Source organism: Fundulus heteroclitus, chromosome 13 (genome assembly GCF_011125445.2).
Source record: "Fundulus heteroclitus isolate FHET01 chromosome 13, MU-UCD_Fhet_4.1, whole genome shotgun sequence".
Lineage (NCBI taxonomy): Eukaryota > Metazoa > Chordata > Actinopteri > Cyprinodontiformes > Fundulidae > Fundulus > Fundulus heteroclitus.
Genome location: NC_046373.1, coordinates 20,704,388 through 20,721,409, shown reverse-complemented (window position 1 = coordinate 20,721,409; position 17,022 = coordinate 20,704,388). Strand labels below are relative to the sequence as shown.

Here is a 17,022-nt window from a genome sequence, read left to right as displayed (position 1 = left end):
TGCATTCAAAGACTGCTTGGAATATCCTGTTACCACGTTTTAATAACAGCTTAAACCATCGCGCGGCTGAAAAAAATCGCGGGGGACAGAGGGCACAGATGCGGGAAGCGCGGGCGACATGTCCCACACGTACCCCGCCACGCCGTAACGCCCACGCTTCCACATGCTCAGCACATCCTCTGCATGGCTTGTAGCAAAGCTAAAAGAGGACAACCGTTGGCTTTCTTCTAACAATTACTCTCATCCTGCTCTTCTTCCATAAAGGCCAGGTTCGTGGAGAGAGAATTACTTCTGGGTATCCTGCTGACAGATTTCCCCCACCTGAGATGAGGGACTTTGCAGCTCCTCCAGAGTTAACATGAGCTTCTTGGCTGCTTCTCTGATTAAAACTCCCCTAGCCCAGCCTGTCGGCTTCAGTGGACGGCCTTGTCTTGGTCTATTTGCAGCACTGTTCTACTCTTCCCATTAGCAGATGAGATGTTTCAAGTTTAGAACATCGTTGCCTGACTTAAACCTCTGTTAAACTTCTCCACTTCTCTATATCTTTTAGATTCTTGTTTATTCTTTTTTTCCTTTAACTTAATTATGCGCTACTTTGTGTTGGTCTTAGGGCTGGACAATATAGAAAAAAAGCATATTGATAAAATAGAAATCATATTGATCGATATCGATAATTATCAAAAAAATTCAAAATACACATTTTAAGTGCAGCCCTGGCCATTTTATGCTGTTGCTTGATAACCTATTTTTAAATAAATGTATTCAAACAAAACCCTTTATTCAACCAAAGTTTTACGAAAACTATAAGTGTTAAAAAAAAGAACACATGCTCTCTGAACTCTCTGAAGGCTGATGGAGCTTTCCTGGGTTTGTGATTGGTTGGAAGGATGCAATGACTGTAGTATTAACCTACATGATAGGCTAGAATGTACTGTTCTTTTATTGAACTTTTTATTGACCCCTGTTTTTTATATTGGACCATACGTCTATCGATTAATATATATCGTTAATGAATTATCGTCCAGCTCTAGTTGGTCTATCACACACCTCCCTTACCTGACTCAAGCCAGACGCTTGTCGCTCCGCCTAGCTCCACTCACATACATCTGGGACACCGCCATAGGAATTGCCTTTATTGAAGGCTGGGCCTTATCAAAAATCCTTGCATATGATTGGATAAGCCACTTGTCTGTCATCTTTATCGACGTGCTATTTCAACCACTCACACCGAAGCTAACCCGTGACGCTGATGAGAGCGAAAAAACTTTTTATGTGTTTGCGGCTCTAGTGGCACGCGTTTTATTGACAGTGAGCTGACAGGAAGAGGGGGGAAGACAGGCGGCACAGAGCCGCGGGTCGGAGTCGATCCCGGGCCGACCGCGTCGAGGACTAAAGGCCTTCTAATATGGTTCGCGCTAACCTCTAACCGGAAAACAAAACTTGCCAAATCCGGTCGGGAGAAGGGCGAAAACATGGTTTCCACCAACAAAAGCCTTCAGAGCCGTTCTCTGATGTTCTTTTAATGAAACAATATTAGGTAGATTGGACAACACGGAAGAAATAGCAGCATCAATGTTAACGCTTGCTTCCTCGATGCGAGCCGCCATTGTTGAATCAAAACAGTCTCACGTCACGGTCGCTTCTCCACTACGTCACATCTATGAAACTCCAGCCCTGCGTCCTGATTGGCCAGACCTTAAAATTGGTTGGAGAAATCACTTTCAATGGGCGATGTCCCAGATATATGTGAGTGGAGCTAGGCGGAGCGACATACGTCTGGCATGAGTCAGGTTAAGACCTCCCACCCTCAAATACATGAAACTTTGTGGTAATAAAGTGACAACATTTGGAAAAGTTCAAAGGGTACAAAAGCTTTTGGAAGGCACTAAGTGGAACTGGGATGTGGTGATATTTGTGTAAAAAAAAAAAAAAAGTAGAGGGGATCAGGTAGCAGGTGGTTTGCTTTTACTGTAAAGAGGCGTGTGGGTGTGTGGATGTCTGCATCGTCGATGATGGAGCGCCGGCGGTCGTCAGTAATGAGTACAGACGTGACTGGGCGCCCAGACCCGATGCGGGGTCAACTGCTGGGGGGGGGGGGGGGGCAGCTGTGTTTGGAAACGCCTGTGAATCTCCTGTTTACTGCACACATTTCTGTTCCACAGGGAGAAGCTCTGAACACGGTGTCTCCGTTTCATATGCCGTCTGTGGGCATTTTAGATACCAGGTCAAACAGACACAGATATGTTTTTAGTTTAATTGCTTGTGATTTGTGCGCGCCTTACCGATGTAGACTCTTCTGCTGTAGCGCTGCATCAACAGGAGGACAAACACATGCAGAGGGATCAGGTTGATGATGAAAACATAACCCCCCCATGCCGACACCTGGAAGATACAAAAAAAAAATAAAAAAATTTTAATGTCAGTAAGCAAATAGCAGAAATGTCATAGCTGAGATAATTAGTCGCTCTGTTGCGTTTTCTTAACGCAAGACAAATGAGCATCGCTAACAAGACAAAGTTTGATCCGAATGGAGATACAGTCTTAGAAACATTGTATCATTAGAACTAAAAGAACATAAAAAGCAGTTTACGACCCACCGACTGCTTCTCGCCCTTGTACCGCAGGATGTAAATGCTGTAACATTCTGTAATCAGCCGAGTTTTCTTGACATTTATGTAAAATATGTGCAATGAGAAAAATTGCTTCAGAAACTGCCGATATAGACGATCATTTAAGAGGCAGTAAGGCGAGGAGAAAATATGGAGTTTGGAGTCATCCACAAATTGACAAGCTGTCACTAACAACTACAATAACAAAAAAACAAGTAGAGTTAAATTCCTGATTTAAAAAAAAGTTAATCAAACTTGGGCTTCTTTAGAAAGGAGTTGACAAACCAGCGCATTTACTTTAAAGCTGGGCTGTGGACAGAAACCGGCCCTGAACTGTGACTAGCGGGTTGGACGCTCAAAAAATTAATTCTTTAGATCAGTGAACACTCTTTGGTGTGGATGACGTTACCGAGTGATGAAGACTGCGGTTTTCAGCCTCAGTAATGGATTTAAAATAAAAAGAAGAGGAAGTAGAGATGAAGGAAACCATTTAAAAGGAAAATGTTCTATGCATGTAAAGAAGAGTTAATTTATGCTATGAGAACTGTCAGCCTTACTGTTATTTTTTTTTTTTATCTTTTGAGCTTTTAATTGTTCTCTTTTTTATGAGCATTTTGGAAATCTCAATATAAAAGTTAGAGTCTATATCAACTAGATGCCTGCAGGAACCAGTCAAAGCTTTACAAGAACTAGAGATCAGAAACTAACCACAAAATTGGGGCATGCCTAATTGTTTCCGCTGATTGGACCAGAATAAAAAAAAAAAAAAAGGTAATTCCATAAGATAAATCTCCTGTAGCAGCTGACCCCAAAAACTAACTGAAAGCACTTCGTTCATGTTGGCAGCAGATCCTCGTGGCTTTGGACACTCAAAGAAATCCACATCTAAGCCTTTAGTCTGAAAAATGGAAATGGACAATAAAGGAGGAAAAAAAAAGACAAACGACTAGAGCTTTCTCAACATTTAATAAATCTTACCATCTCAACCTGATTTGCTCCCTTTCAAGTGGATTTCTTTTTACTCAAACTGAATGATTTAAAAAAAAAAAAAAAAGAAAAAAAATGGAACTTTGCTCCGACAGCCAGGTCTGACTGGAAATAATGTCCAGCCTGGACAACAAAGAACTAGACACTCGCAAATCATTTGGCAAAAGATGAAAACTGGCCAAGTTTAGCTTGATCAGCTCGGTCTGCAGCTCTAACTCTTTTACAAAAAAAAAAAAAAAAAAAAAAAAAAAAAAAAAAAAAAGATATTCTCCATCCATTAATTGCATCAAAACTATTATTTTTTTTCCAGTCTAAAAGCATTTTCATCTGAAATGGGCCCAGGGCTCGAAATCACAGCTCGGTTGCAAACTGAAAATATTAAGATAATCAGTTACATTTCTTAAAGGCAGAAAATTGCTTTTTCCACAAAGAAAATGGTTAAATCTTCAGAGGCCAAGAGAACGCTTCCAAATACCAACTCTCGCATAAAAACTCCCACAGCAGACGCTGAAGCTCCATCTTTATTAGACCCAAACGCCGCGGCTCTAAACTCTGACGGAAATAGAATTAGCGAGAGCTAAGCGACAACACTTTACATGCCAGATGTAAAATATAAGATGCACTAACGAACTTAATACGTTCCACTAAAAAGAAGACAAAAGCTGTAACTGACGTCTGCTAAGTATCTTTTTAATCATCTGTATGTGTGGAGATCTAAGGGCAAATGAAAGGATGGGAGACTGAGCTGTAAATACAGAAGAATAAAAGAACAGATAAAAACAGGCAGAACGTACTAAAAAGCAAAACCTGGCAAGGCAATTCCATAAAAGCTAATTATTTGATCCTTTTCTCTTCTTTAACAGCTTGTTGTAGGCCCTTTGCACCGGCAAAGGATGATAAAACAAGCATTTATTAGGCTTTTATAATCACAGGAGAAACAAGCAAGTTTTATTACAGAAAGCTGGGGATTTCCGCGCAATATTAAGGCAGAAAATTAAAAACTAATCTAAATAAGCTTCTTGCTGATGCAATTATCCTTCGGCAGTCACTCGCATCTGTTGTCTGAAACGCTGACAGCCAATTAGGAGCCTGTGAACCACAACTTGAACGAACAACAAAGATGACTCCAATTTAACACTCATTTTCGGTGTTGACACAGGAAGGGCTCATCGAGACTATCTGGGAAGCGACTGAAGCGCTGGAGACACAGCGAGGGGCTACCAGCGACATCTTGCAGCGTTAATTTTTTAATGAACTGTGGAGTCGGGCAAACCGAATCTTGCGCAGCAAGATTGAGAGGGAGTCAGGGGGAGCAATCTGAATTTCTTCTGTACGCCGCGCCAAACATAGCCGCAAATTCACAACAGCCTGAGCGACTCAGCCAATACTCCTCTCGACTATAGATGACAGTGAAAGTGGGAGCGCCGCATTTAAACAAGGCAGAGGAGGGAAGGTCATGCAGAGGAAAGATGGAAAAATCTGCCCTTGAACTTCCGTTAATTCAAAGAACTTTATGATGGTAAGCTAAACCTGAGACATCTGTTGCTTTTTTTTTTTTTTTTAAATAGAGACTGCGCTGAGCAAATGAACTTTTTTATTATCAGATGAACATTAACTGAGTAACCACAGAAAGCAGCTTTAAAATAATTGCTTATTAACGAGATAAAAAAAAAACAACAACTTGGCCCTATGTTGAAAAAGTAACCTCCTGCCTTGTGAAATCCTGAAGTTACTGCAATTAAACATGTTATTTTGAGACAGCGGACCAATTACTGCACACTTGGGAGAATGAAGAAATCACTTAATTAGATTTTTGTTTGACAACACGAAAAATCAACATGGAGAAACCCTTTACAGCAATGAAAAAGACTAAATGGCAGTTATTGAAAATCATTTAATTATTGGGTTTACTTTTGCACATAAGGTCATTTGGAGATTATGTCCCTTAATAAATAAAATCTTGATTTGACTTTAAGAAGCTGATTGGATCCGAACAAGGCCTAACTTTTTCACAGCTTGGTGGGCATCTGTAGCTTCAATCTCTGTTAGCGTTAGCAGAGTAAAGCTGATCTACCACCCTACACCACCGCATCGCACGGTCATCAATCCCTACACCCACCCAAATACCCTCTGCTGGTACCAGCACTACTTGATGAGATGGTTGCATGCATCGCCTCAAAGACCATAGCGGCACTAGTGGCGAGGCGTGGGAATTTCAAATTTTTATTGTGCCGTGTAAATGGATATTGTAATTACAATGTTATCATGTAAACATGTTGATTATTGTCATGTGAAAAGGGCCTCAGTAACTTTGGCTCCGGAACGCAAAACCAGCTCCGTTACAGAACCAGTAAAGGCAAGGCAAATTTATTTGTATAGCACAATTCAGTACAGAGATAATGCAAAGTGCTTTACATGATTAAAACACAGGAAAATAAAACAGAATATAAGCAAGTAGGGATAAAATGTAGAAACAAAATAGAACATCAATAAACAGTTGGACTAAAAAAGTTGAACTAATGCTGTTTCAGTAGAACAGTTTAACTAGAGCAGTCGAAGGCAGTCCTAAACAAATGAGTTTTTAATCTTGATTTTAAAGAACTCAGGCTTTCAGCACTTTTACAGTTTTCTGGAAGTTTATTCCAGATAAGTGGAGCGTAGGAACTAAATGCTGCTTCTCCTTGTTTAGTTCTGGTTCTAGGTATGCAGAGAAGGCTGGAGCCAGAAGACCTTAGTGCTCTGGATGGTTGATACACTGATAAGAAGTCTGTGATGTATTTAGGTGCTAAGCCATTCAGGGATTTATAGACTAACAGAAGTATTTTAAAGTCTCTGGGTGGCTAGTAAAGGTACTAGCCACCCATTCACACCATACATCATCGCCACCGGTTCCAGGATGAACTTCCTAACTCTTGCTCCACTGTCGCAATTTTTACGCAATCAATAGGCCAATTTCCTGTTCAATGAACAATACTCCATTAATGCATGAAGTTTAATTGATACGTTTCGGCGGCAACAATCTAGAGTCTGTAGTTTCAGTCACAATCGTATGAGTGATCAAAACGGCACAAGTACCTTTGATGCTGATGGACTGCCTTTGCAAGTATTTTTAGGCACTAGTGTCAGTAAATTAGCTTTAAATAGCAGAAAATTAGAGGCTGATGGGTATCTCATTAGATTTGCATTTATCTGGTCGTAAACTAGAGCACTAAAAATTATTTTGACCCGATAATGGCTGTACATGAATAATGCATGAAGGAAGTTCTGCAAACACTAATGTGATTACAAGTCCAGGACACAAATGCGCCAGATAATATTTCATGACAATCCGTTTAGTCGCTGCAGGGACAATTTTTCCTCAGAGGAAAGTTTCTATATTGAAGCATACAGCCTTTTAGATATTAGAGTTTTGATCTTTTGACGCTCCCCCGCCCCCCTTCTTTTATGTTTATTATCTATAATCTTTCATAAAACATATTTCAATATTGTGGTAACATGCATATAAATTGTTTATATGGGTAACATTCCTATAAAGATGTAATTTTTCAGCCAACTAACTTCAAAAATTGAAGTTTTTGACTTTAGATGGTAATCAGTCCACATTAGAGAACCGTGGAACGACAAGGGGACCCCTTTCCTGGCCTGGCTGCGGGTCAAATCTACAAATTAAGGTTCAAAAAAGCCAACCGTCTTCTAACGCTGGGCTGCAACAGCAGAGGGCAGGCATCTTCAAATGTTTGGAACAGAGTCTTACAGCCGTTATCGCTCGCTGCACTTCAAGTCGGGCTTATCTGATGACCACAGAGGTGCTTTGAAGAGGATTTAAAGAGCGCACCATGCAACGGGTGGAGGGTTTGCTCTGTGAGGGTGAGGATGCGTTTATGTGTATGGGAAGTTCACAGTCAAACTATTTTTGTAATTTTAAAAGAAATAAGTTTTTTAGTTTGCAACACCTCGCACAAAGTATTCACAGCCTTTAAAACGTTTTGTATTTTTTTGTCACAGCCACAGACCTCAATGCATTTCATAGGAATTTTAGGTGATAAGAGAAACACCAAGAAGTGAACAGGACACCGCTGTCGGTACATCAGTGCTCGGTGTGAGCGATTGCTGCAAAGTGCAAGACTCCATGCAATCGACTTATTCACTGTGGCTACACGCTCCTTCAGGAGGAGTGATTGCTGCAGTTCAGAGATTCAACGCAGTCGGCTGAACTTCCTCAGATAGATAACCAGGACTGGGCGATATCGCCTAAAAATAAAATCTCTGATTTTATTATACCAAATCTCATTGATTTTTTTTCCTCATTAAAATTAAAGAAATTTAAAAAACTTGCTTGTATGTCAGGCATTTGTCTGAGAGTTGACCTGAATTCAAAGTGCAACTAAATACAAGCTAGGAAACGTGTTTGTAAAACAAGATGGCGGTTGTAAATGTAAATATAATGAAAGGTTTGCTGCTAGTGGTAACTTATTACACTATGAGCTTAGAACTGGCTTCACTTCACCTGTGTAACTTCTAAATAACGTAAAGTTAATGAATACATTAAAGTGCCTCCTCTTATGGTAAAAAAAGTTTCCTCTTTACAGTATTTTGACAACATATTTTCCTAAACATATACTCAGCATTGTTGCTGTTCTCTTCATGAAAGCCCAATGGGTGCATTTCCAAAATAAAATCAAAATATTAAAAAAACTTAAGTCTTTCAAAAAAATCGATTTAAATCGATTTAATGCATCCCTTTAGAAAACTTATTTTTTTTGCCAGTTGGAATAATAAAGCTTGACTGCATTATTCAATAACAAAGATTATAAACCTGTCTGAATGACTGGATCTGATTGACAAAATCTGTAAGTTTAGAAACTCAATGCTTTTGGCACTATGTATGTATTGAGCGGAAATAAGCATGTAGAAGCGTGCTCGAGCTAAAAACACTTTGATCGGGACCAACCTGGTGAATTAAGAAACTTAAAAAGCCAATCATGCATAGACGGGTATCTCCATGCCTGAAGTCATGCCATCAGTTTGACTTTTCAGTGTGGCTAAGTGGCCTCCTTAAAAGCAATCGCCCGAAGAGCCCGGTGTTCAGCGCATTTAATCAGCATTTGATTGAGCTAAAGAGCTTTTGACACGCTCTGACATTACAGGTTACTCTATTAGAGGATGCTGGAGGGTTCAGGGAATTTGGTAATGAACTGTCCAGCTTCGCCTCTTGGTTCCAACCTCAGATGATATCCAGCTTCCACCGATGTTCTGAGCTTTCCCACCCATCGGTGCGTTCAACCGCTCGGATCCTCCTCTTAATCTTAACCACCTCTGTCATTTCTCCTTCGATTAATCCAATGTCAGAGCAATAGGAGATCCTTCCCTCTTCGTTTTTTTTTTTTTTGCATCTCCTTAATGAGTCTGTCACATTCAATTAAGCCACGCTGGGAAATATAATCTTGGGCTATATCCTGATCAAATAACGCCGTAAAAAAACATCTACAGTGTCTCCAGCGCCGTCTGACAGGCCAGACACGGTCAGTGGTTGCAGAGCAGACAATGCCAGAGTTATTGATGGAGACATCCAAGCCTGGTTTATTGCTCTTTGCAGGTGGACTCGTCTAGAATGGAACATCTGATCACTTTGGACAAGGAGGAAGGTGTGGGTGTAAGGAAAAGAAGATCATACCGAGAAGAGCGACTAAATGTTTTCACCGCTTCTGACAAGGACAATAAACTCAAGTCTTATCTTTTTGTATTCTTTCCATCTTTGTCCTCTTTGTCCTTCTTCTTATCTCTTAGCACCTCCCTATACACCATTCGGTCCCCTCGCCGTTTTGTCTGCTTTTCTATTCATCTCTCCACCAATCCCCTCTCTGTAATCTCTTGACTCTTCATCCCCCCACCCCCCCCTCCTCCAACTGCAGTGTGATCGATGAAGCTGGATTTCGGTAATCTGCTGGATTTGACATCTGTCTCGCTGCCGGCCAAATAGCTTTAGCTTTGAATGAAGGAGACGCGGGAGATTTTCATAGGCGTCCATGCAAACAATCCGTCGCTGAGGCGCCGTGCCTGAACTGTCTTTTTTATCTCATCTCTCATCAACCCCCTGATGGGATTCTGTCTGAATTGATAAATAATGCAGCAAAGCGCTGGATAAACCCACTAACAGTTGTCTTGGATTCCCATGAAATTGCAGCAGAGAAGGGAGATGCGACCGCTGTTAATAGGACGCGGCTGCAGAGGATGCTGTGAATGGGAAGCAGACAAATGCAGCTAGACATTCAAAGTGAGCCTCTCTCAGGCAAACGTAAGAACGTCCCAGCATTTGTTCAGGAGCCTCTGGGGTTTGCACGGTTCATGTAAATCAAGGGAGTCCTCTGCGCAGCCCTGGGGGCCTTTGTGGCCCTTGAAATAATGCAGTACCCTCTGAACACAGTTCAAGAATGGTAAAAATGAGTGTTGCACCGATGCCATTTTTTGGCCCCGATACGATACCTGATACCTGGCTGTGCAGTACGATACCATACAGATACCATCTGTTTGAAATTGATGTGTGTGTGTGTGTGTGTGTATATATAAAGAACTGCATACTACTTAGGGTAGTAGAACTTTTTATTGCATACGTGGAATGGGTGACAATAGTTCAATAAACTTTTGGCTCTCAAATGCCAAAATAGTGCAACTTTCATGAACTTATACAACAAGTATAATACTAGTCGGGAGAGAGAAGGCTGCGTTCAAGTGACATACAAACATCAAAATTGTATCGGTGCCCTATTTGTTGGTACTCGCCGATACAGATACCACCATTTTAGTGCTGGATCGGGGCCCCGTCCGATACTGGTATCGGTGCAACACCAGTAAAAATTCAGCCCTCTGGCAAATAAAGTTAATGTAGATGGACACCATTTGCAACATTTTGGGCTGAACTTTTTAATTATAAGCATGTATTTTATAGGCATGTATTATTTTTTTTGTCTCAGGGGAGTGGCGGCCTAGTGGTTAGAGCAGCGCGCTTGCACTCAGAGAAGGATGCAAGTACCCGGTTCGATCCCCAGCGCCGGCACTCTGGGTCCCTGAGCAAGACCCTTAACCCCAGATTGCTCCCCGGGCGCCGCACATGGCAGCCCAACTGCTCCCCAAGGGTGATGAGTTAAAAGCAGAGAACAAATTTCGTTGTAATGTACACTAACCGGCCACTTTATTAGGTACCCCATGCTAGTAACGGGTTGGACCCCCTTTTGCCTTCAGAACTGCCTCAATTCTTCGTGGCATAGATTCAACAAGGTGCTGGAAGCATTCCTCAGGGAGTTTGGTCCATATTGACATGATGGCATCACACAGTTGCCGCAGATTTGTCGGCTGCACATCCATCCATGATGCGAATCTCCCGTTCCACCACATCCCAAAGTTGCTCTATTGGATTGAGATCTGGTGACTGTGGAGGCCATTTGAGTACAGCGAACTCATTGTCATGTTCAAGAAACCAGTCTGAGATGATTCCAGCTTTATGACATGGCGCATTATCCTGCTGAAAGTAGCCATCAGAAGTTGGGTACATTGTGGTCATAAAGGGATGGACATGGTCAGCAACAATACTCAGGTAGACTGTGGCGTTGCAACAATGCTCAATTGGTACCAAGGGGCCCAAAGAGTGCCAAGAAAATATTCCCCACACCATGACACCACCACCACCAGCCTGAACCGTTGATACAAGGCAGGATGGATCCATGCTTTCATGTTGTAGACGCCAAATTCTGACCCTACCATCCGACTGTCGCAGCAGAAATCGAGACTCATCAGACCAGGCAACGTTTTTCCAATCTTCTATTGTCCAATTTCAATGAGCTTGTGCAAATTGTAGCCTCAGTTTCCTGTTCTTAGCTGAAAGGAGTGGCACCCGATGTGGTCTTCTGCTGCTGTAGCCCATCTGCCTCAAAGTTCGACGTACTGTGCATTCAGAGATGCTCTTCTGCCCACCTTGGTTGTAACGGGTGGTTATTTGAGTCACTGTTGCCCTTCTATCAGCTCGAACCAGTCTGGCCATTCTCCTCTGACCTCTGGAATCAACAAGGCATTTCCGCCCACTGAACTGCCGCTCACTGATTTTCTTTTTCGGACCATTCTCTGTAAACCCTAGAGATGGTTGTGCGTGAAAATCCCAGTAGATTAGCAGTTTCTGAAATACTCAGACCAGCCCTTCTGACACCAACAACCAAGCCACGTTCAAAGTCACTCAAATCACCTTTCTTCCCCATACTGATGCTCGGTTTGAACTGCAGGAGATTCTCTTGACCATGTCTACATGCCTAAATGCACTGAGTTGCCGCCATGTGATTGGCTGCTTAGAAATTAAGTGTTAACGAGCAGTTGGACAGGTGTACCTAATAAAGTGACCGGTGAGTGTATGTTTCAATGTATGTTTCAATGACAATAAAGATGATATTACTTATTGCTTATTACGTATTTTCTTAAATGGAAATTGTCAGGTAAGACAAGGTGTTTTTCTTTAATTAGCCCGGATTTTTTCCCCCTTTCATTCAAATTTTACACAGTAAGTAAGGTCCACAAACATCAAGCAACTTTTTACTCAAAGCAGATTTGGGCTCACCAGTTTTAAAAACCCTTAGCAAAACACAACACGGGCTTTGGAAAGATTCCGGTTTTGTCGCAGGGAACAAACATTTTACACCAAAACAGAAAGCAGTCGATCCAAAACGTTAGGAAGCTGTACACCTTCCTTTTTCTTTTCTGAAACCATTTTTCAGACCTATGATACATTGTTTTCTACATAAATCAGAGTGCTTAGTTTCATTAAAACTAAGCACTAGTTTAACTAAGCACTCATCACAAGACACATCGCTGATTTTAAATCGCTGAGTGAAGAAAAAAAAGAATATTTTGTGGCAAAAAAAAATTGGCCAATCATTGATGTAAATGATATGTTTTCAGCAGAACAGGAATAAGTGTTAAATCGTGAATAATTAGAACGCATTTATGAGTCGCTAAAGCTGACGGGGCATATTTAATGTGGTGTAGTTTCATTTCCTCATTTTTCTTCGGCTTCATAAACAATATCCTTTGCAAAGCATGGATGAAATGGACACTGATTTTATTGATTACCATCCTTAAATTTTGTGGTAATGCATTTTCAGCATTACTTTTTTAAGGCTGAATATTGGTCGTAATATTCAAATCCTGCTTTGTGTGAAAGGACGAAGGCTTTCTGCTTTAATCTCCAACACCCGTATGATAGCCAAAATGCTGAAGTTGTGGCAATTGCATGATTTTTTTAATATCGTCCAGCCCTGATCGATGACCTGATGGCACCCAGGAATAACAGGAAATATTCAGCTCTAGCTTTTCTTCAAAAACTACTTCCTTTACTGATGTGCAGTGTCAGCACACCTCATGTCTCTGAAGAAATAAAAATCCTTGCTTTAGCTGTATAATAGACTAAATAATGGAAATAGGTCATTGACGCCAACAATAAAACTCTACAGTTAAAAGTGGGAATTTGGTCCAAGTTTAAAGCAGAAAGATAAAGTGATTTAAGATGACAGCTGAATTATTGCTTTTCTGGAGTTTATTAGAATCAGAGGTTTACATCAATAAGTTCAAAATGTCAAACAGGTCAAATGCAGCAATGTGGACTAAAAGCATCTAAATGTTGCTTCATCTGACTCTACCGTTAGAGATATGATCAGCAGAAGAGTTGGTGTTGCTCAGACACGAGGAGCTCAGCTCTAAACACACAAAGGTCTGCTAAAGAGCTCTGACAGAGCTGATTGGACAGATTCAGAACATCACAGCTGCTGCAGAAGATAGCATAAAAGAGGATGTTTTCTGTGACTGACATATCCTGTAAATTGGATGCTTCCTCCAGACAAGATTTTCTTCTGCTGCAAAATGGATGAGTGTGAAAAAGATTTCAATAGAAACTAATCTTGTTGCAATCAGGTCTAGCTCACCAATGCCCTGCGTTCGCTTTAAGAATTACTATTAAAGGAGGCAAACATTTGGCTATCACGGTTCCTCTGCATGCGGCCTGGGTGATTAGATCTAAACACCTCAAACACATCCTGCAAGTGTTAAAACATGAAGCATGAGGTCAGTTCAGCAAATAAGCAAGATGTACAGATGCATCAGCCGCACAACAGAAACGTCTGTTTAATGCAATCAAGCAACTAACTGTTAATTTATCATAATTTCTTCCAACTTAGTTTAACTGAAATATTAAGCTATTTAGTTAGATTTTTACTAGAAGAAACATTGCAGATGCTTTAAAACAAGTCTAAAGTAATTTTGTCCCTAAAGGGTCCTGAGGATGGGTTCTTGCCGTTTACTCCTAGAATTGCATCATTTTGTGTGGCTGGTTGTAAAATGGCTAATTCAATAATGACTGAGCTTTAGTTTAACACCATTAATTGTGTTTGAGGGTCCTGACTGTATGTTGAGATAGACTTCCTGCCAGAAACACAGTGATGGTGGTGGTGGTGGTTAATTTTTACCATCACTTGTATCGTTATCACAATGAATAGCACAAAAAAAAAATCTAACATTTTAGGTCCAAATGTTCCATTTCTAGCTCTTACCATGTAAAAGTAGGAAAGGCAACATCCAATAGTCCAGAAAACCGAGCCCGTCTTCACAGATTTCACCTGAAAAGAGGAAAAGAAGAGAAAATTCAGAGACCTGTCTGTAATGAAAGTTTAAAGGGGACATATCGTGCGTTTTTAAGTTCTGCCTTTTGACATTGAAATCATTCAGTTGGGGTCTGCTGTATATAAAGTGGAGCAGCAATGCTCTGGTCTAAATTCCTTCTTATTGTTGCCCAACAGGCCCCTCTTTTGCCCCTGTTCTGACAGCAACTCATTTTGGTGTGGTCTCTTTAAATGCAAAAGAGGCCCTTTGGTGCCGCCGCATCCCCCCTTTTAAAAATTGTGGAATTTGCATAATACGATAGGGTGCCCAAATAAAGGTAATGGTTAAAACAGAGGACTGGCAACTCTGGAAATGGGAACTAGGACTATTTGAATATTTAAGTTGGTCTACAAACATTCACAATCAAATAGATTTGTGCAGATATGTTAACAGTGGTTAGATTTTCAATTTGAGACGTACAAAAACGACAAACCCCCTTATTGATGGATAATGGACTATGAATGAATAAATGAATGAATGATTGATAGTTGCACATACGGCCAGATGAATAATGGAAAAACGGTTGAACAAACAGAGGTTTGACAAATGGACGAACAAACTCCATGACTGGTGAATGCTATATTTACAGCAGAAAACCCAAGACTAGCAGTGGGTTCAGATTTACTCTTAATTTATGCTGCATCAATCAAACTTATTCCTATTTAATATAGTAGAGCCAATTCAAACACTTTATTTGTTCCAGTATGTTGCTCATGAACATAAAAAGCTGTGTTCTCTGTTGCTATTGCAGAACAGCTGGTAAACACGGTTAAACCGCAGTCCTGCAACCAGCTCTCCTTCCTGAGAGAGAAGCTGATAAGAATCTCAAACCTGATTAATAATTAAAAACCTCTTTTAAAGGCACACCTACAGAGTTAGACAATACAAGACATATTTCAGAGTGACTGGTTAAATAGGTGAGAGGTGTTGTCAAGAAGCTTGATTGCATTCAGCAAAGCTCATTTACTGACAATAAACGGGAATCGATGCTCGCTGGACAAACACGGACAAAAGGTGGTCTCAGTCCACAACATACCAGGGCACACACCTCTGGATCAATAAGCTACAAACTGCAGAGGTGCTTTATTTAGCTGGTGCAGGTCAGAATATCCCGAAACAAAAAGGAACAGGTCAGAAGAAGACGGCCTGATTTCGTGCCAACAAGAAATTTGTTTGTAGGAGGAAATGAGCGTGTTCGAGAGCCTCGTGGCTTTCCGTGGGTTGACATGACAACACAGTTAAAGCCCTGGTTAGGTGAAAGGTTTTTATCTCCTTGGACGAGAAAGAACGCCATAAATATCACTGCGCCTCAGAGCAAGAATGCACTGAATAATGAATCCAATCCCATCTGGAGGCTCGTGGTTTTATCCTATTTCTACATACCTTGTAACTTTTTAAAGTTTTCACTTTAAAAAAAATAAATAAACAAAAATCAGTCTTGATTTGTTCATCCATGTTTCATTTAGTTTTTAATCCGTGATCTGTTTATTGGTTTCTAATCTATTCACTATTGAGTCTATTAATCAGTGTATTTATCCATCCATCAATGTCTTTATTATCATTACCCATTCATTTCAGATTTTAGCGTTTTTTGTTTTTACAGAAACATAAAAGTGGTCTATAAAGCTCCTTCCTCCTGTTAAATACCAGATTTTGTGTCTTGTGATAGAACACTGAACAGGCCTCTGTGCCATGCTGTAGGAAGAACCGTATTTAGGTCATTTCAGAACAGCGATCACGAGTGACGCGTGTTTGTTTTCAGAACCGACTGATAACCGATTCTGGCCGTTTAAAATCTGCCCACCCGCTTACCATGGGGCATACTCTGCTGTCACACTGTGACTGTTAAATCCCCTGCCCCACTTACTGTTCAAGCTTTCCTTTTTTATATTAACACACACACACACACACACACACACACACACACACACACACACAATCAGCCGTGCCTGTTTTTCCAGTCGCATTCAGTGTTTTTCGACATAACTCCCATCAATCTAATTTAGTCCCATTGTGCAGGAAAAGCCTTACCAGGGAACATGGCCCATTACGCCAAAGAATGTAAGTCTGATCGATTTGAACAATAAATGAGCAGTTTTTTTTTGAAAAACAAAAGTCAGAGCACAAAAACTAGAGTGGCATCCTGATTCCAGCACCACACAGACAAAGGAATAAGGCTTTAAAGTCAGAAACCTGATCGAAAGCTAAAATAAAACACTGATATCTCGTGATTAATTAAGGCCTCAGTCTCCATTCTGAAGAATTAACAATAGTTTAACTAAGAGAAACTTTAAAATTCAGCCCCACACGCCTGATTCTCCATCAAACCATTTTAATTAGAGAACTAGGGATTCACCACTTTTCAAGTTATTAAAATGTAGTTAGCTGCTCAATATTTATGAACGTTTTTGTATCTTTTGTGTGAAAATCCACAAAGTCATCATCTGTACCTGCTTATACTTGCATGGTGGCAAACCAGTCAGATAATTCACATGTCGGGACGATATTTTCCGTTTTTTAAATATCAGTGGGGGCTGGTGAGTTTCTCCAGAATTTGGAAAGTAGAAGAAGCAAGACAAGAAATGACAAGAAAGGACAGTAGATGGGAGACAATGAAGGACAGAAGCGAAGAAGACAGGCAAGACACGTGAAAGATACTGAAACTAGTGCTACCAGAGCACTAGCAGTTGTTTAGCCCTTGAAATGGTTTAGTGGACAGAGTTACTGAGGACGG

General features: G+C 40.8%; 1 protein-coding gene across 1 annotated transcript in view; it reads right to left on the bottom strand.

Moving 5' to 3' along the window:
- Positions 1–17,022, bottom strand: part of LOC118556514 (dolichyl-diphosphooligosaccharide--protein glycosyltransferase subunit STT3B-like) — a gene marked incomplete at its 3' end in the record, with an annotated part of 119,042 nt that overhangs the window by 16,855 nt on the left and 85,165 nt on the right. Inside the window, 2 exon segments of the mRNA XM_036145338.1 lie at positions 2,283–2,382; positions 14,180–14,245. Coding sequence (XP_036001231.1) covers positions 2,283–2,382; positions 14,180–14,245 — 166 coding nt within the window.